The following is a 20,167-nucleotide window of genomic DNA, read 5'->3' on the forward strand; positions in this document are numbered from 1 at the left end:
TTCATGATACTAGATTTTGAGACGCGCTTTTAAAGTGTGAGTATATTTTTATTTTAATAGATTTAATTGAATTTGTAATTTTGATTAGAGAATAAATAATTTTAAAGTTTTCTATTTGTTTTTCAGAAAATTGTTCTATTATAATAATCGATTTTCAAGCGGTGTTTTCATATCCAACCCAGATCTATGATTGAACCGATAAATCTAGTGATATGTGTATAATTCAGTTCAATTTAGTAAAAATAATTGTAATCATAATCTTAGATAACCTGGTAAAAGTCTAAAAATCCGTTATTAACCTAAAATCTGATATGAGATGATCCGATGGAAACCAAAAAAATTAATAATATTTTTGAAATGTTTATTAAGTAATTCATACTTGTTAATATTATATAAAATTGAAAAGTAACTATTTAGACTTTAATGAGATTTGTACTATGTCATTTGAAGAAAATGAAATAAAGGTAATAGGAAACTTTATTATTGATATGAAAATATTATTCTCTTTTTTGTTACTATGAATATGATAAGTTTGTATTTTTATTTATATTTAGATCTAAAACTTAATTTTATGATAATTTTTTAAAAAATTAGAATACTCAAAATGGGCATATCATTATTATGTAAAATGACATAATAATATTTTTTAATTTGCATGTATATATTCATATCCGATCTTTAAATAATATTATAGTTAAAAAATGATATTCAAATTAAATGGAAAGTATACATTTCTTAGAAATTAAAATTCTTATCATTCACAAAATATGAAAATTATTAATTACCATAGTTATAGAGAATATTCTATGTTTAGTTTAAATTAAATGCCAATGAAAAAATTTGTAAATATATTGAAATGTAGAAACATAATCCTAAATTTTTAAAATATGATCCTGCTTTAATAGTATAGATTTACTTTTGGGAAATTGGGTGAGGTAACAAAAAAAAAAACATAATTCACTATCTAACTAAAATCCCACACTCTCTCTACCTTCTCTCTACAAAATTAATTTATCTTTTTCCCCTAGCTATTTCACAGATAAGCCGAACAGTCGTTTTAGTCTTTTATAGTCAACCCAAACCAGTTGTTTGATAGATAGATTCTTCACTTGGGCCTTTTTTTCCTTGTCACACTTCACTTGGGCCTTATTTTCCTATACGCAGGCACGCACGCTTTTGGGAGCTTTAATCGTTAACCGTCCACAAAAAACGACCACACCACCACACTCGCGCAACCTAGAAGAGCGCGTGGATCAAACAATACAAGGAGCGTGGTTCCCAAATTCAAATTTAAAACATTTCATCCCGCCAAACTATAATTTTAGTCTCTTAGAGACGCTTCCCATTCCTTTTGACCTACAAAAAAATATTAAAGACGCTTCTCTTTCAATCTCTCAACTCTTGTGATAGATTATGTTGTAAATCTCTTGAGATGGATTTTCACGAAATGAATAGGAAAAATCTACAAAACCTATGTAAAAAGCATGGGATCCCTGCGAATCTCAAGAACATTGAGATGGCTGATCGACTCGCTTCTCTTTTCCTCCAGGTGATTGTTTTTTGCTTTGGCTTTTTGATTCTCATAATTTACGATAAATCTCTGGTAAAATTTTGTCTTAAGGATCGAAGCAATATAGAGAGGTGGATTGATTTGATTTGATTTGATTTGATTTGGGTGTTTTAATAATGTAGAAGGAAGATGAAGAAACTGTAACTGAATCGAAAGATTCGGTTGAGGAGGAGGAGGAGAATCTAGTTGGGAGCAGAAAAGCTAAGAAAGTAAGATTCAGTGCTGAGACTGATAATCAAGTTTTCGAGTTCACTCGTTCTGTTAAGAAGAATGTTAGAAGAACTCGTAAAGCTCCTCTGCCACGTGGAGGTATAGATCTAAGGCGGTCGAAGCGAAGTGTGTCTAAGAAGGGGATAGGATCTAACGGAGATGCCTCAAACTCAATGAGTGGGGTTGTTGAAGGACCTTCAAACTCAGTAAAGGTCACGAGACGGATTGGCTCTGTTGGTAGTGTTCAAGAAGAGGGTGAAGATAGGGATTTGATAGCTCCGGAACAGTTTGGAGATAGAGAGATCGAGGATAGGAGACGGTCCACGAGACTGACTGGTAAGATTGAGGCATCCAAGCCAGTAGATTTATTACCTGCTGCTAAGCGCTCGAAGCAGGGGAAGGATACTGATTTGAATGCTCCAGAACGGGTTGAAGGGAAAGATATCGAGGAGGGGAGACGGTCCAGGCGACTGGCTGCTAAAACTGTGAAATCATTTGAGGAAGGTGGGACAACTTTATTACCTGCGGCTAAGCGGTCAAAGGGACTTGCAGACGTGGCTAACAAAGAAGATGAAAAGGTAACAGGAGAACAACATAGGAAGGATGGTGATTCTAAAGTTGAGATGGTGCGTAGGCGGTCTATGCGGTTTGTGAACGAGCAGACCAATGCTCAGGATTCTAAAGTTGAAATGGTGCGTAGGCGGTCTATGCGATTTGTGAACGAGCAGACCAATGCTCAGGATCAGAGAAGTTCAGTGAGGGTTAAAGCTAGTGTGGCAAGCCCATTAATGGGTCAAGCAATGAGTAAATTGAAGAATGAGACAGTTAAGGCTGGGAGAGTAGTCCTGGTTGATAAGAATACTGATGAAAATCTTGTCAGATCATCGAAAAGAGTTACTAGAAACATGAAGCGGGAAAGATCGGCAGAAACAGGGGTGGACAGTGGAACTGCATCAAACCAAAGCAATCTAACGCCTAAAAAGACTTTGGATGAGTCTGCTCGCTTTGAGCAAGAAAAAGCTTGTGGAGCTGATGTTGAAGCTGGAGGCTCTTCCAAGAAGTCCAAGACAATGAATCAAGAATGCATTAAGGATAAGCCACAAGGAATAGTAATAATTGAGGACTCACCTTCTTCCTCCAAAACCAAAGCTGCAGAATTTGGTATGATTCTTGAGAAGGTTGTCGATCCTACATTGGATAAGTCAGATGATAATTCTCAAATGTCAAACACTCCAGAGATGACCTGCGAACCTATGGAAGGAGAATGTGAAGAGAAACTTGAGCGAGACTCAGTGGAAGACAAAGAAGAAGTGTCAACACGCTCTTTACTACTTATCGAGTGTTTATCACCTGATTCAGTGCCACTTGCAGTAATCAGTTCTAAAGCTAATCTAAGCGTCCCTACTGGCCATATCCTTCCTAAGGATATTGCTTCAACAGTTATAGCAGAGGAAAGTACCAACACTAAGGACGAACTCCTTATTTACGCTCCTGAATCTGAGCTTGAGGAGCATAGATCTATAGCTAAGCTAGCAAACGTTGAAGGTATATACGTTTTGATAATGATTTTTTCACGTTTATGGGTTAACTAATCATTTTCTGATATATGCTTTTCTCTGATGTTCAATCACAGAACTTCTGGAAAACTCAACTGAATGTTGGAATGAGATTCACTCAAGTAAAGATGATGAGAAAGGTTCCTTTGAGAAGGATGTACAAGCAGAAATTTTGCATGGAAACGTTTCTGAATGCAACACTGAGAATAACAGTGCAGGAGAAGAAATGGAGATTAGTAAGATCGGTGTTATGAGTGTTGCTCATTGTGTAAATCTAACACCAGAAAAACTTTTGGGAGAGTACGCTCAGTTGGAGCCAGAAGAAGCAGAGCGGCCTAATGTGGAAGATAGAAGCTCTGCTCAGAAGATGGAGAAGGCAGTGAGTCAAGAACTCGTAAAAGATATGCCACAAGAAATGGCTGAGGGCTCACCTTCTATATCTGAAGTCAAAGCTACAGAACCTGTAGTGATTTCTGAGAGTGTTTTGGATTCTACACAGAAACATGAGCAAGCCACAGTTTTGCTGGCTGCAGCTAAGAACGACAAAGGGGAAGCATCATCACTCTCTGAATTTCTTACTGAGGGCTCAGAAGTGAAAACATGCCTAGATAACCGCAGCACTGGTTGTTCTCTATCTGTAGAAACAACTCTGTCTCCTGCTTCCGTACAATTAGCAATGAGCAACCCGGAAGGTGATCTAGGCGTGCCTACTGGAAATGATATAGTTTTGACAGTTATAACCGAGGAAGATAAAATAACCAAGAAGGAAACCCTTATTGTCACTCCTACATCTGAGCTTAAGGGTAACAGCTCTGTTGCTGAGTTAGCAAAAGTAGAAGGTATGTACTCTTAAGTTCATTTGAATTATATTTTTTCTATTACAATTTTTTTCTAACTATTTCGTTTCTAATATGCGTCTCTTTCTGATGTCTAATTACAGCAATTCTGGTAAACTCAGCTGAATGTTGCAAAGAGGATGAGAAAGGTTCCTTAGAGAAGGATGTCCAAGCAGAAAATTTGCATGTAAACTTTTCTGAAGGCAACACTGAGAAGAGCAGCTCAGAAGAAGCAATGGAGATCAATAAGGACAGTTGTATGAGTGCAAATCTGACAGCAGAACAACTTTTGGATACATACACTCAATTGGTGCCAGAAGAAGCATGGGGACCTAATATGGAATTTAGAAGCTCTTCAAAGAAAATGAACACACTGAGTTCAGAATTCCTGAAAGAGAATCCACAAGGAATGGCTGAGGACTCACCTTCTACATCCGTGACCAAAACTGCAGAAACTATCATGATGTCTGAGAATGTTTCAGTTGATATTTCACCGGTAGGAAACACTCAAGAGTTGAATCCTCAACTTACGGATGAAGAACGTGAAGAGAAACAAGAGGTAGACATACTTCTGGTGGTTGAGACAGAGAAGGAGAAAAAGAAAGCATCATCACCGTCAGAATTTCTTATTGAACGCCCAGAAGTAAGCATCCCTGAATCTGAGCTATTTGTGGAAACTACTCCACCTCCTCCTTCTTCAGTACAGATAGCAGTGAGCAACCCTGAATCCGAGCTAAGTGTGCCTACTGGACATATCCTTGTTAAGGATATTGTTTCAGCAGTTATTGCTGAGGAAGATATTAAAACCGTGGAGGTTCCTAAATCGGTGCATAGCTTTGTAGCTAAGTTAGCAGAAACAGATGGTATACACTTCATTTTTAGTAATTTTTTTTGCTTTTATAGTTAACTTAATTTTATCTAATCTAGTTTCGTTCTGACGCTTAATCACAGCAGTCCTGGAAAATTCAGCTGAATGTTGGAACGAGAGTCTTTCAAGCAAAGATGATGATAGAGGTTCCTTAGAGAAGGAAAAACAATCAGCAAAGCAACGTGGAAACTTCTTTGAACACAACGCTGAGAATATTAGTGCAGAAGAACAAGCAGACATCTGTAAGGTTGGTCGTATTAGTGATGGTCATTGTGTAGCCCAGGAGACACTCGACGAGTTCATGGATGAGAGTCTAAGGAAATCTGTGCAAACAATTTCTAGTGCCAGAGGATCGTTGTCAACGGACTTTGCTTCCCTCTCATCCAAAGAAGAGAACGTTTCAGAGTGTTTGCAGGAAGAGGAAGTGAAAGCTTTATCCCAACCTACACCAACAATTAAAGTTGCTAGCAACGCCCTTGACAGGTCATCTCTATTCACTACCCCCGAGAGGAACTTAATGTCAATGGAGCAACTCAGCGAAAGTGGAATGACCCCTGCAGCTTATATAGTGACCCAGCACAATGATGGAACAGTAGAGTCTCATTCTGTTGTTTTCACAACTCCTGAACAAGTTCTACTGCTGAGTGATTCTGGGCTGAATGAGGTGGGAAAGGAAGAGAAACAAACAGCCACATGCTTTCCTGGTGAATCTGATGTTCTCAATACCTGCCAAAATGAAGCTTTTAAAGAAGGAGAAAGAATAGTAGTTGAGCTTCATGACGAGTCTGATATTGCCGCTAGCCCACTGAGACAATCCAGTGTAGGAGACTTCAAAGAAGATAGACACGAAAGGAATGAAGAAAACAGGACTGTGGAGCTCCATTGTGAATCTGGCACTTGCAGTGGACCAGATAAACATGCAGCCTTGGTAAATTCTGCATCTCATGGAGCAGAGAATAGTGGAGGAAACAAAGCTGTGGAGTTATATGAAGAATCTTTTGCTTTCACTGGTCTGGAGGAAAGACATGGGCTTTTTGGGGATTCTGGAAAAGATAAAGCTAGAGAAGATGAAGTCAAGATGGATCCACAGTTCTATGAGGAAGCTAGATTATCCACTGAGATGCACAAAGATCTACCTTTAGCAGACCCTGAATTAGGCGAAGAAGGATGGCTGGGAATTAAAAATGCTGACGAGTCAGGTAGGCTGGAGGGGCAATTGTTGTATGGAGACTCTGAACAAAAGAAAGCAGTAAAGCCTGCGGAAAAGGCAGCTGCTGAGTTTCATGATGTTTCTGCTGTTCCCAATATTCCGGAAGAGTCTGAACTGGAAGAAGCTACAAAAAGTGAAGAAAATAATGTTTTGGAGTTGCAAGCTGACTGTGACAACTTCGCTGATGTCAATATAACTGCTAAGTCTCATGATATTTCTGATGTTCTCACTGCTTCTGAGAGCCACTCTCTTATGGGAGACTTTGAGCCAGATGGAGAAGAAAACAAGGATGTGGAATTGTTGAGTGAATCTAACATTTCCACAGACGTGGAGAGACATTTACTGTCTGAGGAGTCTTTTGTTTTCATTTCTCCAGAGAGACGGCAACATTTAGGAAACTCTGAGCCACACACTGCTGGGAAGCAAGAACGAAAAGAAGTAGAGTTCAAGGACGAGTATGCCTTCTTCACAAGGCTCGAGACTCGTTTGCTTTTGGGGGAGTCTGGACAGAACCTTCTTGAGAATGGCAGCCTCGGCTCAGCCCAGTGTCAAAGCCATCGTGCTTCTTCTCCCAAAGTTATTTCGAAGGACGACAGTGTGGTTCTGGAAAGTCAAGTTGCAGCTCCAGATTTCAGAGAAAACACTATTGCTGATTTCAGTGGTAGCATCGCATCCAAAGTTTCTTATAGCCATGGGTTTAGTGCTGGGGAAGAAACTGCAGGTGCAGAGTTTATGCCAAAAGCTTCTCAGGCAGAAAATGATGTAGGGCTAGATGCCACACAATCGACATCAAATCAAAGCAGAGGTAATTCTCTACATGTCGACTCTGTTAATCATTTTGATTTTGACACTAAGGGAACAACAGACACAATCATGGATGCATATGTTCTTGCGTTACCAGCCGAAGGCAATTCCCAGACTACTGGTGAAATTTCTAACCATATAGAAGTTGCTGGAACCTGTTCGTTGGTGTCTGGTGAGAAAATTTTTCTTAAAATTTTCATGGATTTAATGTAGTCGAAAGCTATTATGCTCATGTCATTCTATCAGTTGAGCTTAAATGTTCATATCTCTTTGTTCACCCCCTATAATACAGAAGAATCTGTCCCTTCAACATACATTCAGAATCAGATACATGATGCGGTGGAGGAACTAGAAGTAACAGGTAACCAACACATTAACACTCTTATTTTTCAGCGTCACACACGCTTTTTTTTTAAGACATACATAAGTGCAAGATAGTTCAAATATTTCCAATCATTCGTTGACTATAATGATGTAGACGAGCTCATAGAGGCAAAGTTAACCAAGTACACTCAAAGTGATTCCAAGACAATTGACTTACCAGTGGAAGGTGATTCCAAGTCAATTAGTGAAAATTCCAGCCAACTTGAAGTTACTGGAACCTGCTCCATGGTGTCAGGTGAGAAACTTCTACAATTTTTTTTTTAATATGAAGTCGAGATCATGTGGCCTAATCATAAGTTTCCCTTTTTCTATCGAGTTAAAATTCTCTTATATCTTTCTTCATCCCTGAAATGCAGAAAAATCTAGCCCTTTCATGGACATTCATAACCATATAAATGACGCACTGGGGGAAGAACTGGCAGTAACAGGTGATTAGCACATTAACACTCCTGTTTTTTTTTTCAATTTGTTCTTGAGACATCGTTAGTTTAAAGATCGCTCAATTATTTCCAATCATTTATAGACGACAACAAAGCAGACGAGGTCATAGAAGCAGAAGTAACAAAGAAAGTGGACTCTTCAGGTGGCTCTGATGTCCTTGGAAGGGCAAGCGTCTTAGCTGGAACAGAGGATGAGCAATTATGTTACAATTCTGAAGTAACTGACCCTGTTGATACTGCATTTGGTAAGTTTCGTTTTTACATCAAAGCAATTTCCAGGTTTTACTATGTTTTGATACTCTTGCGTCTTGACTATAATTCAATTCAATCTCACAGAGAAAGACATCTCTCTAGCTCCTGATGAATCCACTCTTGAGAAAAACAATAACGCAGAAGGTTAGATTTCTTACAGATCTTGCGTAGCTGAAACTATGACTAACATTTAGAATCACCTTTTTTGAATAGCTGTAGATGATGAAATGGTTAATGGAGAAGCTACTCCGAGTCCTGAAGAAACCTTGGTTAAGCCATCTGATAACATTGGTGAACCAGGTACATCATCTGAGAAGCAAATAAGAAAAGAACCAGTCTTGCTTTACGGAACACAAGCGAAGCCTAAAAGGCATGAGATGAAAGAGAATGCACCAAACTCAAAGGTTGTGGATAATCTTAACGTAACAGCTCCAAGGACATCAAAGAGACAGCCGCTCCAAGACTTGAGGAAGAACTAGAAGACAGAGAATCAGCATATCTCATGCACGTCTCAAACGTCCCTTATTTGCTTTGTGATTTGTACGTCTAGGAAGACCATTTTTAAGCTTTTGATATCTTGTGTGGCAAAAACTACCATTAGACATACTTTTATCGTAACTTAATTTGATTTACTATTTCAAATATAGAAGTTTATTTCTAAGCAAAGATGAAGAAACAAGTTAGTGCCCTGGGTGTTGCAGTGTTCTAAAAACCGTTGAAAGTAAGTGTAGGCCTATCATGACTGATGTTCTTGGATTCACTGCTCATATGGATGACTATGACAGCAATGGTGATGAACAATGCTATTGCCTCCTCACCACCGACTATAAACGTTAAATTCAAGCCTACAACAGCAATGGTGATGATTACACTCTTGCCTATGATGACTCCTCTGTTAAAATATTGCTTGCAAATTAGTGCTTGTTTACTCACAACAAAGTTTTTGCAAATCTGGCAAATATAAAGTTTTTTTTCTTCTCAAATCCACACATTCGTGTTAAATCAAAGAACAATAACCGAAAACTATGGCTAACCCTAAGCCCTGATCAGGTCAGGGACAGTAGAAAAAAAAAACATACCAACAAATTAAAAGAGATCATGATCTATAACTAAGGCTTCACTTCAAGGGAATCTTCAATCCGTTGGACAAGTTGTTTGGCCGCCAAAGCACCCTCCTGAAAAAAAGTCATAAGCTTCTTGTTAGATTAAGTGAAAACCAAAGGAAACCAAAAAGACATTAAGAAATCAAGGAACTCATCATACAAAACGGTCACAAGGTTCCCCATCTTTGAATAGGATGAACGTAGGAAGTGCCTCGATCTTGTATTTATTAGCAATACTCGGATACTTCTCAGTATCAATCTTCACCACCCGGATCTTGTCTTTCAGTGTTGCACTCACTTCACTGAGAATCGGAACCATAAACTGACAGGGACCACACCTGCCAAAAACCAACATTTCATGATTAACAGACTTATAATGAGAAGAATGTAGCTACTAGCTATGTTACCTTGTCAGTTAACATATAGAGAAAAACAAACTCACCAGGTCGCATAGAAGTCGACAAGAACAGGTTTATCAGAGTTCACAAGGAGATCATCAAATGAGTCATACGTCTGCTTTTTTGCTTCAATCTAAAGCAATAACACGACATTGGTTAGCTCAAAACTAAACCGAGAAACAGATAAAGAAAGCCCATCCAGAACCTTATAGACGAAACCCTTAACACGTACTCTAGTTCATGTCCTAAATTTAAGTATAGTTTACACTAAGATCAACATTCAGACAGAACCTAAACTGTTTTAACAAAGGTTTAAGAGCACACAGAAAAAGGCGGTTTACAGCGCGAGGAGTGGATCGATTTGATGAAGATAGGGAGGAGAGCTTCAAGTCTCCGATTCGAATCCGACGAAGTGGAAACTGGAATTTGACGGCGGAGACAGAGCGCGGAGCGAGAGGAGAAACAGTAGACGATGAGTTAGGATTCAGCGATGGAATCGTAGACGAAGAGAGAGACGTCGCAGCCATTGAAACGATAGAGTGATTTTTTGATTCGGCGTAGTAGATTTGAAGGTATGATCGCAGAGAAAGGGTCAACGCAATGTGGAAAACGCTATTTGGGTTTTGAGTGAGCAAAGAATGTGTCTGAAGGAAAGTGACGGAAGGTAAGTAGAAAGAGGTTGATGATGTTCCACTACGGTTGAGTGTACGCTGTCTTTATTATATTTTATTATGGGCCTTCGAACACAGACACGCATAGCTCTTTTCCCAAACATCTTCGTTCAACCCAAACGCAATGTAGTACATCTATTTCATTTCAAATTAGTTGTCATTCTGAATTTTTCATACATATTATAAAAAAACAATTAAATGTTCTGCTTTATTATTAACTAATGTATAAGTTTACTTGTATTTTATAATTAAAAATTTAAGAGAATAGAAATAAAACTGGAAAATTTGACAAATATAAACATTAAAAATATAAAACATTCAAAATAAAACAAAATTTAGAATCTAGAACGACAACTAAAATGAAAGGGAAAGAGTAATTTATAAATGTTAGCTTGTTCATCACCACATATATGATATATGTAACATGCACATACAGTAAAAATCTCTGTAAGTTTGTTTCATCAATAATTTTGCTAAGAATTATTTTATATTTAGCATTCATGATTATTTTTTTTTATTTAAGAAAGAAACTAGTATAGAATCATGTGATCATTGTTTTGTGGAAAGAACACGAACCTCAAGGACTTGGCTTCTCGTAGATAAAAGTGTTCTTACAACAACGCAATGTAAGGGTATATGCATAGGTCATTGTTTTAGTTTCCTGAAGAGGAAGTAACGAATATATTCTTGTGTTGGGGGCTCGCTCTTCAAAAGAACCTTATGTATATTGACCTAATTAAAAACAGATGCCGCTAAAGAGGAAGTTGAAAAATGGAGCTTGAATTAGGTCTGAAGATCACTAGGGCAACAGACAACGATGTCTCTTCCTCTACAGATTTCATGGTTTCCGGAGATGTGTTTGGTCAGCTCTGGCATTCTAGAGAAACCGATTCTGTCTTCATCCTCACTCTTCGCCTAAAAGGTTCATCATATATAAACATTATCTTCTCTTTATACATATATTCAAAGTTTCATTCACATTTATTTTTTTGAGAATAAAACTGGATGCAGGATTCAAGAAGAGTGGTATTGAGACTGAGATCAACAAAGAAGGGGATCGGATTACTATAAGAGGAAGGAAACAAGTTGAAGAAATGGTTTTGGTCAAGTGGGTGAAATGGACAAAGGAAAGTGAGATTAAGGAGTTCAAGAAAGTGTTCCGGATTCCAGGTATCGTCAATCTTGACAAGATCAAAGCTAGGTTTGATGAAGAAGACGGGACCTTAACAGCTACATTTCCAAAGAAAGTTAAGGGGATAACCGGTTTGAAGATTGAGGAAGTGGAAGAAGCAGAACCAAAAGCAGAGAAAACAGAGGAAAAAACAGAGTCAGAAGCAGAGAGAACAGAGGAAAAAACAGAGCTAGAAGAAGAAATCAAAGAGGAGGACGAAAATGAGCCAACAATGGAAGAGGAAGAGGAAGAAGAAGAAGGGATCGTGGAGGAAGAGGAAATAAGAGATCAGGAGGAAGATAGAGAAGAAAGTAAACCTAAAAGGAAGAAAAGAAAAGAGTTTTGTTTTCCATGTGTTGCAGGATCTACTCTGCTTATGTCGATCATTGTTTTCATTATTCAATTGATTCAGTCCAAAATAAAATGAGATTACTCCTTAGTGTTTCTTAGAATAGGGTTTTCTTCTTGTTTTTAAGGGGAAGAAGAGAGGCGTGAAAAACAAGGAAGATCAACATTTTTTTATGTCACATAATCATATTTATTAGATGTAACAAGTTCTAACCAAAGCACATGCATTATCATCTTTTTCATTTATTCAAGAATTCAATTGAAATGTGAACTCAAGATACATAAAACTTTTATTACCATGAGACTAGTAAAATCTCCATTTAGAACATAAGAGGAAAGACAGCTTACAACCTTCTAAGCCTATTTAGAGAACTCAATGACCCATAAATGATATGCAGGGCACACAAAGTTGCAACTGGCAAAACCCGAATTTGCAGCCATAGCTTCATACTCAGCTTGTGTTCTCTCTTTTCCTCCAGAGAGTTGTGTAAGCATCAACAAATCCATATCAAATGCAATGTTGGACTGCAAATCAGTACTCTCTGCCTCATCTGGAATAACTAGTTCCATGATAATCACTTTCCCATTCTCCGGTAATGCTTTCCAGCAGTTCTTGAGAATCTTTGCACAGTCTTCATCATTCCAATCGTGAAGCATACGCTGTAAAACATATGAAGTAAGTATAAGAAGTATTAACATATTAGACAAGAGTGAGAATATGTGGTTGTGTCTTACTTTCAAGATGATAGCATCTCCTTTTGGGATTTCTACAAACATATCTCCAGCCACATGCTCCACATTAGGATAAGAAGGTGCTTGTGCCAAAGCACAAGTTAGATCAAAATTAATACCCTTAATGTTTGGATACTTTGAAGTAACGAAACCTAGTGTGTTTCCAACTCCTCCTCCTACATCAACCAACACATTAACTCCTTCAAAACCTTTATAAACTTCAAGAAACTTGGTCATAACTCCAACGCTGAATCCAGTCCGGTTAAAGAGTTTGCTTAGTCTTTCATCTGTGCCCATATAATCAAAGAGCTTCAAGCCACCGTTGGCACGAGCAAATGCATCTCCTCCTTCTAGCACCACATCTTTCAACTGTGCCCTGTAAATTTGCAAAGATTAAGCCATTTTGTATCATATACTTCCTAGTTCCTATGTTTCAAAGTAAACTATTTTACCTCAAAACGGAGATTTAAAAAGTTATCACACTTTTAAAATTATCTCTAGCTAGTATGTAAACAGATATATTTTAATTAATTATTAAAAAACTACATAATTTAATTGGTCAAGCAATATTCAATAAAATAAAGAGTTGCATAGAAATGTGAAAACTTTAAAAAAATGTGAAACAATTTATATTTTGAAAAAAGTAAAAATTTTAAAAACTTATATTAAGAAATAGAGAGTATATAACAACTGTAAATAAATCATGAAAGTAATTGTTACCATGTGTTGAGAAAGACACTATCGAGTTCAAGAATGAACTGAGAAGCAAGTGTCCCCATCTCTTCAATATTGTATCTCAAGAAATACTTACAAATAGGCTCAGCTTTGTAAACCCTCTCACCATCTACGATCTGGCACTTGACCATTGAGTAACTGGCGAGTAAACGAAGCATGCGGTCTAACAAAACCGGTGCTTCAGGGTTACTAGGCTGTGTGGGAAGCCTTCTCGCTATCTCAGACGGTTTGAGGAAGGAACCTGATCCATTGACGTTAGCATGAGCAGCCAAGTAGAGAGCGTCGATGACACCGAGCTCAATGGCGGCTTTGAAAACCATGGGGAAGGTAATGTAATTGGCTAGCCTCACTGCCCTCAAACCAAGCTCGGTTTCATCATCTCCATTAATCTCATTCATGCTTTTAGGATCTAATAGGTGTCCCATTATTGATTTTGCTTTCTTCTCAGTGAAGGTAATGTTTTTAGATGAAAAGAAAGAGAAGGGGATGATCTTTTAGTGCATATGGTTTCTCTACATGCATCTTTGTGTTTCCCTTTATAGGCGAATACTTCCTTAGATATTTTCTTTGCTTGACGGTCCACTATGGATGGCCGAAGAATAGTTGTTTCCAAAAATAGTTGGCAATCACATCACCGAGAGGACAGGGGCGGACGCAGGTTCAGGTGTGGCATGTGGTCCGCACTATTTTTTTTTGTTTTTCCTTCAATAGTTAACATAGAATTTATGTAAATATCTTTAATTTATATTTTCTTTATAATGAATGTCACATAGTACTAGTTGTTCAAAAAAAAAAAAAAAAAAAGAATGTCACATAGTACTAAATAAATGGTTGTATCCATCCCTGATCGAGGACGTTCCAAAACACAGGCGCCGAGTCACTATGAGACTTGTCCATCAAAATATATTACTCAAAACAAGCAACCACGTGAAACACGCAGAAACATAAGCACGGACCTGTCAATAATCATAACTTTTCTAAGTCTAAAGATTAATACGGAAGCTTTGCATCCAGATACACAGAGACGATTAAATTCATTTAAAACACAGTTAGTTGGTCAATACTATTCGAATCTAGAACAAAAACTCCAATTTAAACATTTTTACTACTATGACTTGTAGTTACGTAATAAACTAAATCTAAAATGCTTTTTAATAATTTAATAAGCATAATTATTTGGTTGAATAGGCCGAAATTATTACATTGCACAAATTACTAAATTTGTTAGGTGTAATTGCTTTAAAAGGTTTAAATTGTGAAAAATGTGAGGAAATATGAAAAATATGGAGAATGGTAGGTGGAGCATGCATGATGCATAGATCCAAATCTAGTGTCAACTTCTTTTTTTTTTTTTTTTGCTAAAAATCTATCTAGTGTCAACTTGCCTGTAATATTTCGTTCCAGTCACTTGTATGACACTAATAATTCAAATAGGATAGGTATGTACAGTGATAAAATAAAAAGGATAGGTATGTACATACATGCATCTCATATATCCTCTACGATCACAGTAAGGCCCTTTGGCTCAGATTATACCCTTTGGCTCAGAATCTCAGATTATAGTGAGAAACTATATTGAAACTAGTGGACACTGATTTCTCATGAACTACTAATTTATCTTTTATTAATTATTAACTAGAATCTCTTCACAAAATTGTCATGATCTTGATCGTGTTCAGGGACCATTTGCCTTATACACTATTTTCTGTTTTTTTGTTCTACCTATTCACGCACACACGTTACGATAATTTTGGTTTATATCCAAATATTTAGAAACGTAAGAATGTAATGATTAGCTCCTTTAATTCCCCAGTTTATCTTAGATCAAAACCTAGACTAATCTTGAAACCCATAATTATATCTTACACTGGTGTTCATAAATTGAAAAGTGTATAAAGCTAATCACTGGTGCTTAGAGAAATTAATATATCTTAAAATATTTACGTTATAATAATCTGCTTCCAGTAATTCCATTATTATAATTGAGGTAGGTCTGGATATCAGTTTTGATATGATTATTTTTTTCCCAACAGCGTATATTTAAATTGGGATTTTGTATTAACGAATAACAAAGATTTGCGTAGTTGAGCAACCGCAGTTTAAATCTTCTAAATATTTACATTGGTTTCGAATGGTAAACAGTGTCTCGCACCTCAGTTAACAGTAACAAAAATTTCTACATATACTTTATAACTATACGTATTTATAACTGTCAGAACTACACGTTAGCAAGCTAATCAATCACGATGATAATCTTATAAATTCGTACTTATTAGATGGGTCAAGTCTGCATCCACTAATTACATTACTATATTGGGTGTGTAGATCTGAATATCTGTTTTATGATCTATTGGAACTTGTGTTGGTATAGAACTAAAACACTGATAACATTTTCTTTTATCTGTTCGTTTTCTTCTGTAGTAACTTTTCCAATAACGTTAAACATTTGTCCTTCCTGCCATACACCAATCAAACAAATTCTTTTCTGCCTAAACCTAACAAGATCTAAGCCAGTGTTTATGTTTCACTTTTTTCTTAAAATATATATCTATGATTCTAAATAACAGAACATGGTAATATAAAAATATATTTCGAATGTTTTTGAATCTTGATATCTGATTTCTATAAATCCTGATTTTATTACGTGTCTAGATGTATGAGCTAACGAGTTATGGGTCTAGTCCCAGGTCAGTGTCTAGCCAAATGAGCTAAATCCTGATTTTTTTTTATCCCCAAAAGAGCACTCAGGGTGATAAAATCACTCAACCCTAATTCTCTCCAGCCGTCACACCCAAACTCCTCTGATCTGATCTTCGTTTTTCCCCCGGTGGCGCTTGTCGCTTATGCCGGGGGAGATCTCTCTTTTTTCTTTCAGTTTTTCATCAATTTGCTCTTTTTTATCGCTTAGTTTTATGGTTTTTTTTTTATCTTTTTGTCAGGGGTTGTTCTACCATGTGTTTCTGAGTAGACTTTTGAAGGTTCTGGTGGTTCTTCTTCACTCTCCCATGAGTTTCTGTATTGGAGTTTCACTTCATATAAAAGAGCAGTGGTGGTGGTGATAACAGTTACAGGAGTTCAGTGGTATTAGTTGTGGTTGTTGTGTGAACAACCTCCTTTTCAATGATTTTTTGTTGGTGTGTGTGTTTTGTAATGAATCTGGTTGTGTTCCGGATTGGAAGTTCAACGGTCAGGCGCCTGGTTAAACTTATGCCGGAGCGGAAGATCGACGGTGTTCTTATTGGTGTGCTTATTTTCTTTGGAAATTTATCTTTACCATAGCCTCTATTGATGTGCGTGGAATCTTTAGTTTCCAATCTATTGTGTCCGTCCATACCTTCATGGTAAATGGTTCGGTGGACTGTCCTGATCAATCCGCATTGGTTTCTTGGGCTGTCCAATACTATTAAGTGTACTCGGCAAGCACTGAACTGCTTCCAACACTGATGTGATGAAGTAGTAACTGTCTGCAAATAGAGTTGCAACTGAGATCGCTGTAGTGTCATTAAGAATGGACAGGTTCAATCTCATGTAGTTCGTGGAGGTCCAAGTTGACTTACTGATATCATTCTTGTTGATGCTGTCTCTTCTCCATCTACATACTCAAGATGAGCCTGCAATGGCTTCACCTAATGGAGTATGAAGCCATTTATATCTTCAACTCCTTTCCCTCTGTAGGGTTTTTTACTTACGTTAAGCACCTACTGGTGTATGTTTTTATATTTGTCTTCTCTTTGTTTCCCTCAGAGCATTGGCTTTAGGGATCAAACTTTTAAAAGTTATTTCAATGACAAAAAAAAAAGAAAGATAAAACGTCTTGTGGCACTTGAACAAAACTTATCAAATTAACATTAATCTTCAATAAATGAATATTTGACATCTTCCAATTGGAGAAATTGAGCCTGTGTGTTGAAAGCCCATTCTATTTCAGTTTATATCTGGTTTATTGGCCCATAAAAACAGTTCACAACGTCTTGGCTCAAAGGACAAGAAATCAGAGGCTGTGCTAAACTTGCTGTATTTCAATCTTCTAATCATGTTGGGCCTCCAGAAGTAAATATAAATATATCGCTTTCTGCCGGAATTTTATTTTTGTGGAACTTTTTCTTCTTTTAATTAGGCCTTTTTCTTCCTTTTCTTATTTGATTTTATTTGAATAATATAAATAAGATAAGAGAATGTTAACCAAATGAAGACGGTCCAGTAATTTTGAGGGAATTTCGGTTTTAATATAGCTGGATTCGAATCCTGCCAGTTACTGTAAACAAAATATAACATATAGTTTCCTAGTATCCGGTGACTGAGGCATACTCAATGTAGGCTGCTATGGACAGGACTGCTACGGATACTCACTATTAGTCTGGAGCTATTTCGATAAGAGACAAAATACATCGGATTATTCAGAAAAAAAAAGGATAAGAGAATTTTTTTTTTTCGTTATATTGAAGACAGAACGAGACACATAATCGGTACATTAGTATAATTGTATAAAGCCTTGAAATAGAAAGCATGAACCGTCAAATATTTCACTACAGGTTTTCTTCCATATTCGATTCTTCTTATTATCTGGTTATGATTTTGGAAAGAAAAATAAAGTTAAAACTTTTCCTCAATCAGATGATAATACTAAAACACACACACACAAAGCTTGCCGAAATGAATCGATAAATTGATTTTTTAATTACTATTTTTGCAATATAGTTAATTTTCATTAAAAATATAGCTAATTAACTAGGGTAATAAGATAGTTAATTTTATAAATTTGCAATAGAAATATATATAGTTAACTTTTATAATTACGGTAACATAATTTCATAAAATCATGATTATAAAACACAAGTACGTGAGAATATGTACTCCCTTTGATTAGTATATTTTAATTAAAAGCTACGCTACAAATTCATTGTAAAACTGTTTTCCTTTTTTTTTTTGAGAACTGGTTTAAAACTGTATTCCTGATAAATCCTTTATCAAAAAAAGAACACTGTTTTCCTGATATCTATAGATATTCATTCGTTTTTCTTTTCTAATAACAACCCTAGTCTATAGTTTCAAAAAAAAAACTAATTTATTTGTGAGGAATCCAAAATTCGTCATATCTTTCAATTTATATACAAAAACAGAAATGCTTCGTATGAAAAAAATGTAGGATCTCATATATGTCTACGGTATCCACGGACATTCGAGTTATTTAGTATAATCCAAGTTCTTTACAATATCTATTAATATATAATTTCAAAGCTTTAGCAATGTCAGTAGTCTTTGTGACAACGTGAGTATATGTACGTAGGCGAGTACGCATGCATGTTCATTGCGTGATAAATAGTATATATAGGCATCCAAAAGTTTATAATTAATAAATATATTTTTAGTTAGCTAGAGACTACATTAATATGAGATGAATCAAGTGGTGGTGTATGCAGTGTCGGACCCAGCACCAACTTTATGTGGGGTTAATATATGTTAAAGTAAAACAAAAAAAGTCAAGTAGGGGTTGACAGGGGATTGAACCCAGATTTTTGGGGGTTCGCTAGGAGGAATTTACCTTCTGAGCTACAAATTTTCCTTAGAATCCAAGTACAAATCAAAATTTTATTCACTTTTTGTGGTGTCATTTGCCACCACTCCATCCTTAGTGGGTCCGCCTCTCGGTGTATGCACAAGTGTGGTGGTACGTGGGTGATGATGGTGAAGGTGGTGCTCTTCGTGTGGAAACCACACTCTTCCTCTTCTTTATTGATCAACCTCTTTCCACTATTTTATCTCACTCTAATCTTCGCAGTGTGCTTTCCAATTCATCAATCCATTCATTTATTACTTTATATATAACGAAACCCTACTTACATATGTTCACTACCCATTTGTTAACAGGGATTTTCACTTTCAAACGGATATAATTGTTCATTGCGAATTGGTTTCGTGAATAAACATCTGATTCGTATTTGATTAATTTAATAGTTGGATTTTACTATTTTATATTCAATATAATCGTTTGATTTAATATGGATTTTCATTAGTAACTAAGGGCTAGCTAGTTCTATACGTAATGATGATATTTGTTTTCAAATTTTCTTTGTATATATAGATTGATACTATAGATTGATTCATTTTGTTAGTTTCTTAGAGCTTCTATTGTAACTTGTTAAAACCAAAAAAAGAAAAGCAAAGGAACTGTATTTCTGGTATGTTATGATTGAATTTGAAATAGATTTTATATATTTTTCAACTCTGAAACTTCAAAAAAAAAAACAGTCCCAGAATAAGCCATTTCTTTTCAATGTGTAATATTTTGATAAATTCCACCATTTTTAATAACTTTTGGTCAAACACTACTAAAAAATCTACAATCATTGATAACTTTTGGTCAAACATTACTAAAATCTGAAACTAAATGAATGGAAACAGTGTGACTGATTAGCTACTCATCCTCCCTTCTTTTCTTTTCTTTTGGTTCATTTCTTTATCAAGAAAAGGGTATAAAATCAAAAAAGAAATGAGAAACTAAAGAGAAAGAATCAATTAATTTAACCCCCAACGTACCTAAGTTCCATGTGAGTATGATAAAAAGATGAGAAAATTATAATCTGTATATATTGACACACTTACAGTTTACTACATGTTTAGATACACTCTCATCCTTGTGTATTATCTCAACATATACTTACCTGATGGTTTCATCTAGTCGAGATACTTCACCACTATAAGAAAAACATGATAATAATACTTTTAAAAATCAGTATGTAAATGGATCTCGAAATAAATAACATAAATGAGTTAAAGATTGCGTACAGTAATGGAACAAGTTGAAACTTCCTTTTTCCTTTATTTAAGTATGCTCTTCTTTTTCCCTAGAAGACATGTATGCCTTTGATTATGAAGAGG

General features: G+C 36.2%; 4 protein-coding genes across 7 annotated transcripts; 2 read left to right on the top strand and 2 right to left on the bottom strand.

Moving 5' to 3' along the window:
• The first annotated feature begins 1,344 nt into the window (after positions 1 to 1,344).
• Positions 1,345 to 8,796, top strand: LOC108817506 (uncharacterized). 4 transcript variants are annotated; one of them, XM_018590220.2, is made up of 12 exons: positions 1,346 to 1,549; positions 1,693 to 3,325; positions 3,414 to 4,175; positions 4,277 to 5,035; positions 5,124 to 7,055; positions 7,152 to 7,226; positions 7,347 to 7,415; positions 7,533 to 7,673; positions 7,795 to 7,866; positions 7,962 to 8,123; positions 8,215 to 8,274; positions 8,344 to 8,796. In XM_018590220.2, the coding sequence occupies exons 1-12, from the start codon at positions 1,433 to 1,435 to the stop codon at positions 8,607 to 8,609; spliced, it is 6,048 nt and encodes a 2,015-aa protein (XP_018445722.2). In that variant the 5' UTR covers positions 1,346 to 1,432; the 3' UTR covers positions 8,610 to 8,796. The 4 variants fall into 4 exon arrangements, with proteins under 4 accessions (XP_056847172.1, XP_018445722.2, XP_056847170.1 ...); XM_056991192.1 differs by having other exon boundaries at positions 1,345 to 1,549; positions 5,124 to 7,226; positions 8,350 to 8,796; XM_056991190.1 differs by having other exon boundaries at positions 5,124 to 7,226.
• Positions 8,797 to 9,023: 227 nt separating this feature from the next.
• Positions 9,024 to 10,314, bottom strand: LOC108817508 (thioredoxin Y1, chloroplastic). The gene is made up of 4 exons (XM_018590227.2): positions 9,973 to 10,314; positions 9,676 to 9,764; positions 9,394 to 9,571; positions 9,024 to 9,305 (listed from the first exon to the last, which is right to left on the bottom strand). Exons 1-4 carry the CDS (start codon positions 10,156 to 10,158, stop codon positions 9,240 to 9,242), a joined length of 519 nt encoding a protein of 172 aa, XP_018445729.1. The 5' UTR covers positions 10,159 to 10,314; the 3' UTR covers positions 9,024 to 9,239.
• A 606-nt stretch (positions 10,315 to 10,920) lies between these two features.
• On the top strand, positions 10,921 to 11,909 carry LOC108816424 (uncharacterized). The gene is made up of 2 exons (XM_018588996.2): positions 10,921 to 11,224; positions 11,314 to 11,909. The coding sequence occupies exons 1-2, from the start codon at positions 11,074 to 11,076 to the stop codon at positions 11,898 to 11,900; spliced, it is 738 nt and encodes a 245-aa protein (XP_018444498.2). The 5' UTR covers positions 10,921 to 11,073; the 3' UTR covers positions 11,901 to 11,909.
• Positions 11,910 to 12,099: 190 nt separating this feature from the next.
• LOC108814658 (indole glucosinolate O-methyltransferase 5) lies at positions 12,100 to 13,807 on the bottom strand. Its single transcript, XM_018587269.2, has 3 exons — positions 13,274 to 13,807; positions 12,557 to 12,929; positions 12,100 to 12,481 (listed from the first exon to the last, which is right to left on the bottom strand). Exons 1-3 carry the CDS (start codon positions 13,711 to 13,713, stop codon positions 12,182 to 12,184), a joined length of 1,113 nt encoding a protein of 370 aa, XP_018442771.2. The 5' UTR covers positions 13,714 to 13,807; the 3' UTR covers positions 12,100 to 12,181.
• Positions 13,808 to 20,167: the final 6,360 nt, after the last annotated feature.

Source organism: Raphanus sativus, chromosome 7 (assembly GCF_000801105.2).
Source record: "Raphanus sativus cultivar WK10039 chromosome 7, ASM80110v3, whole genome shotgun sequence".
In the NCBI taxonomy this organism is placed as follows: domain Eukaryota; kingdom Viridiplantae; phylum Streptophyta; class Magnoliopsida; order Brassicales; family Brassicaceae; genus Raphanus; species Raphanus sativus.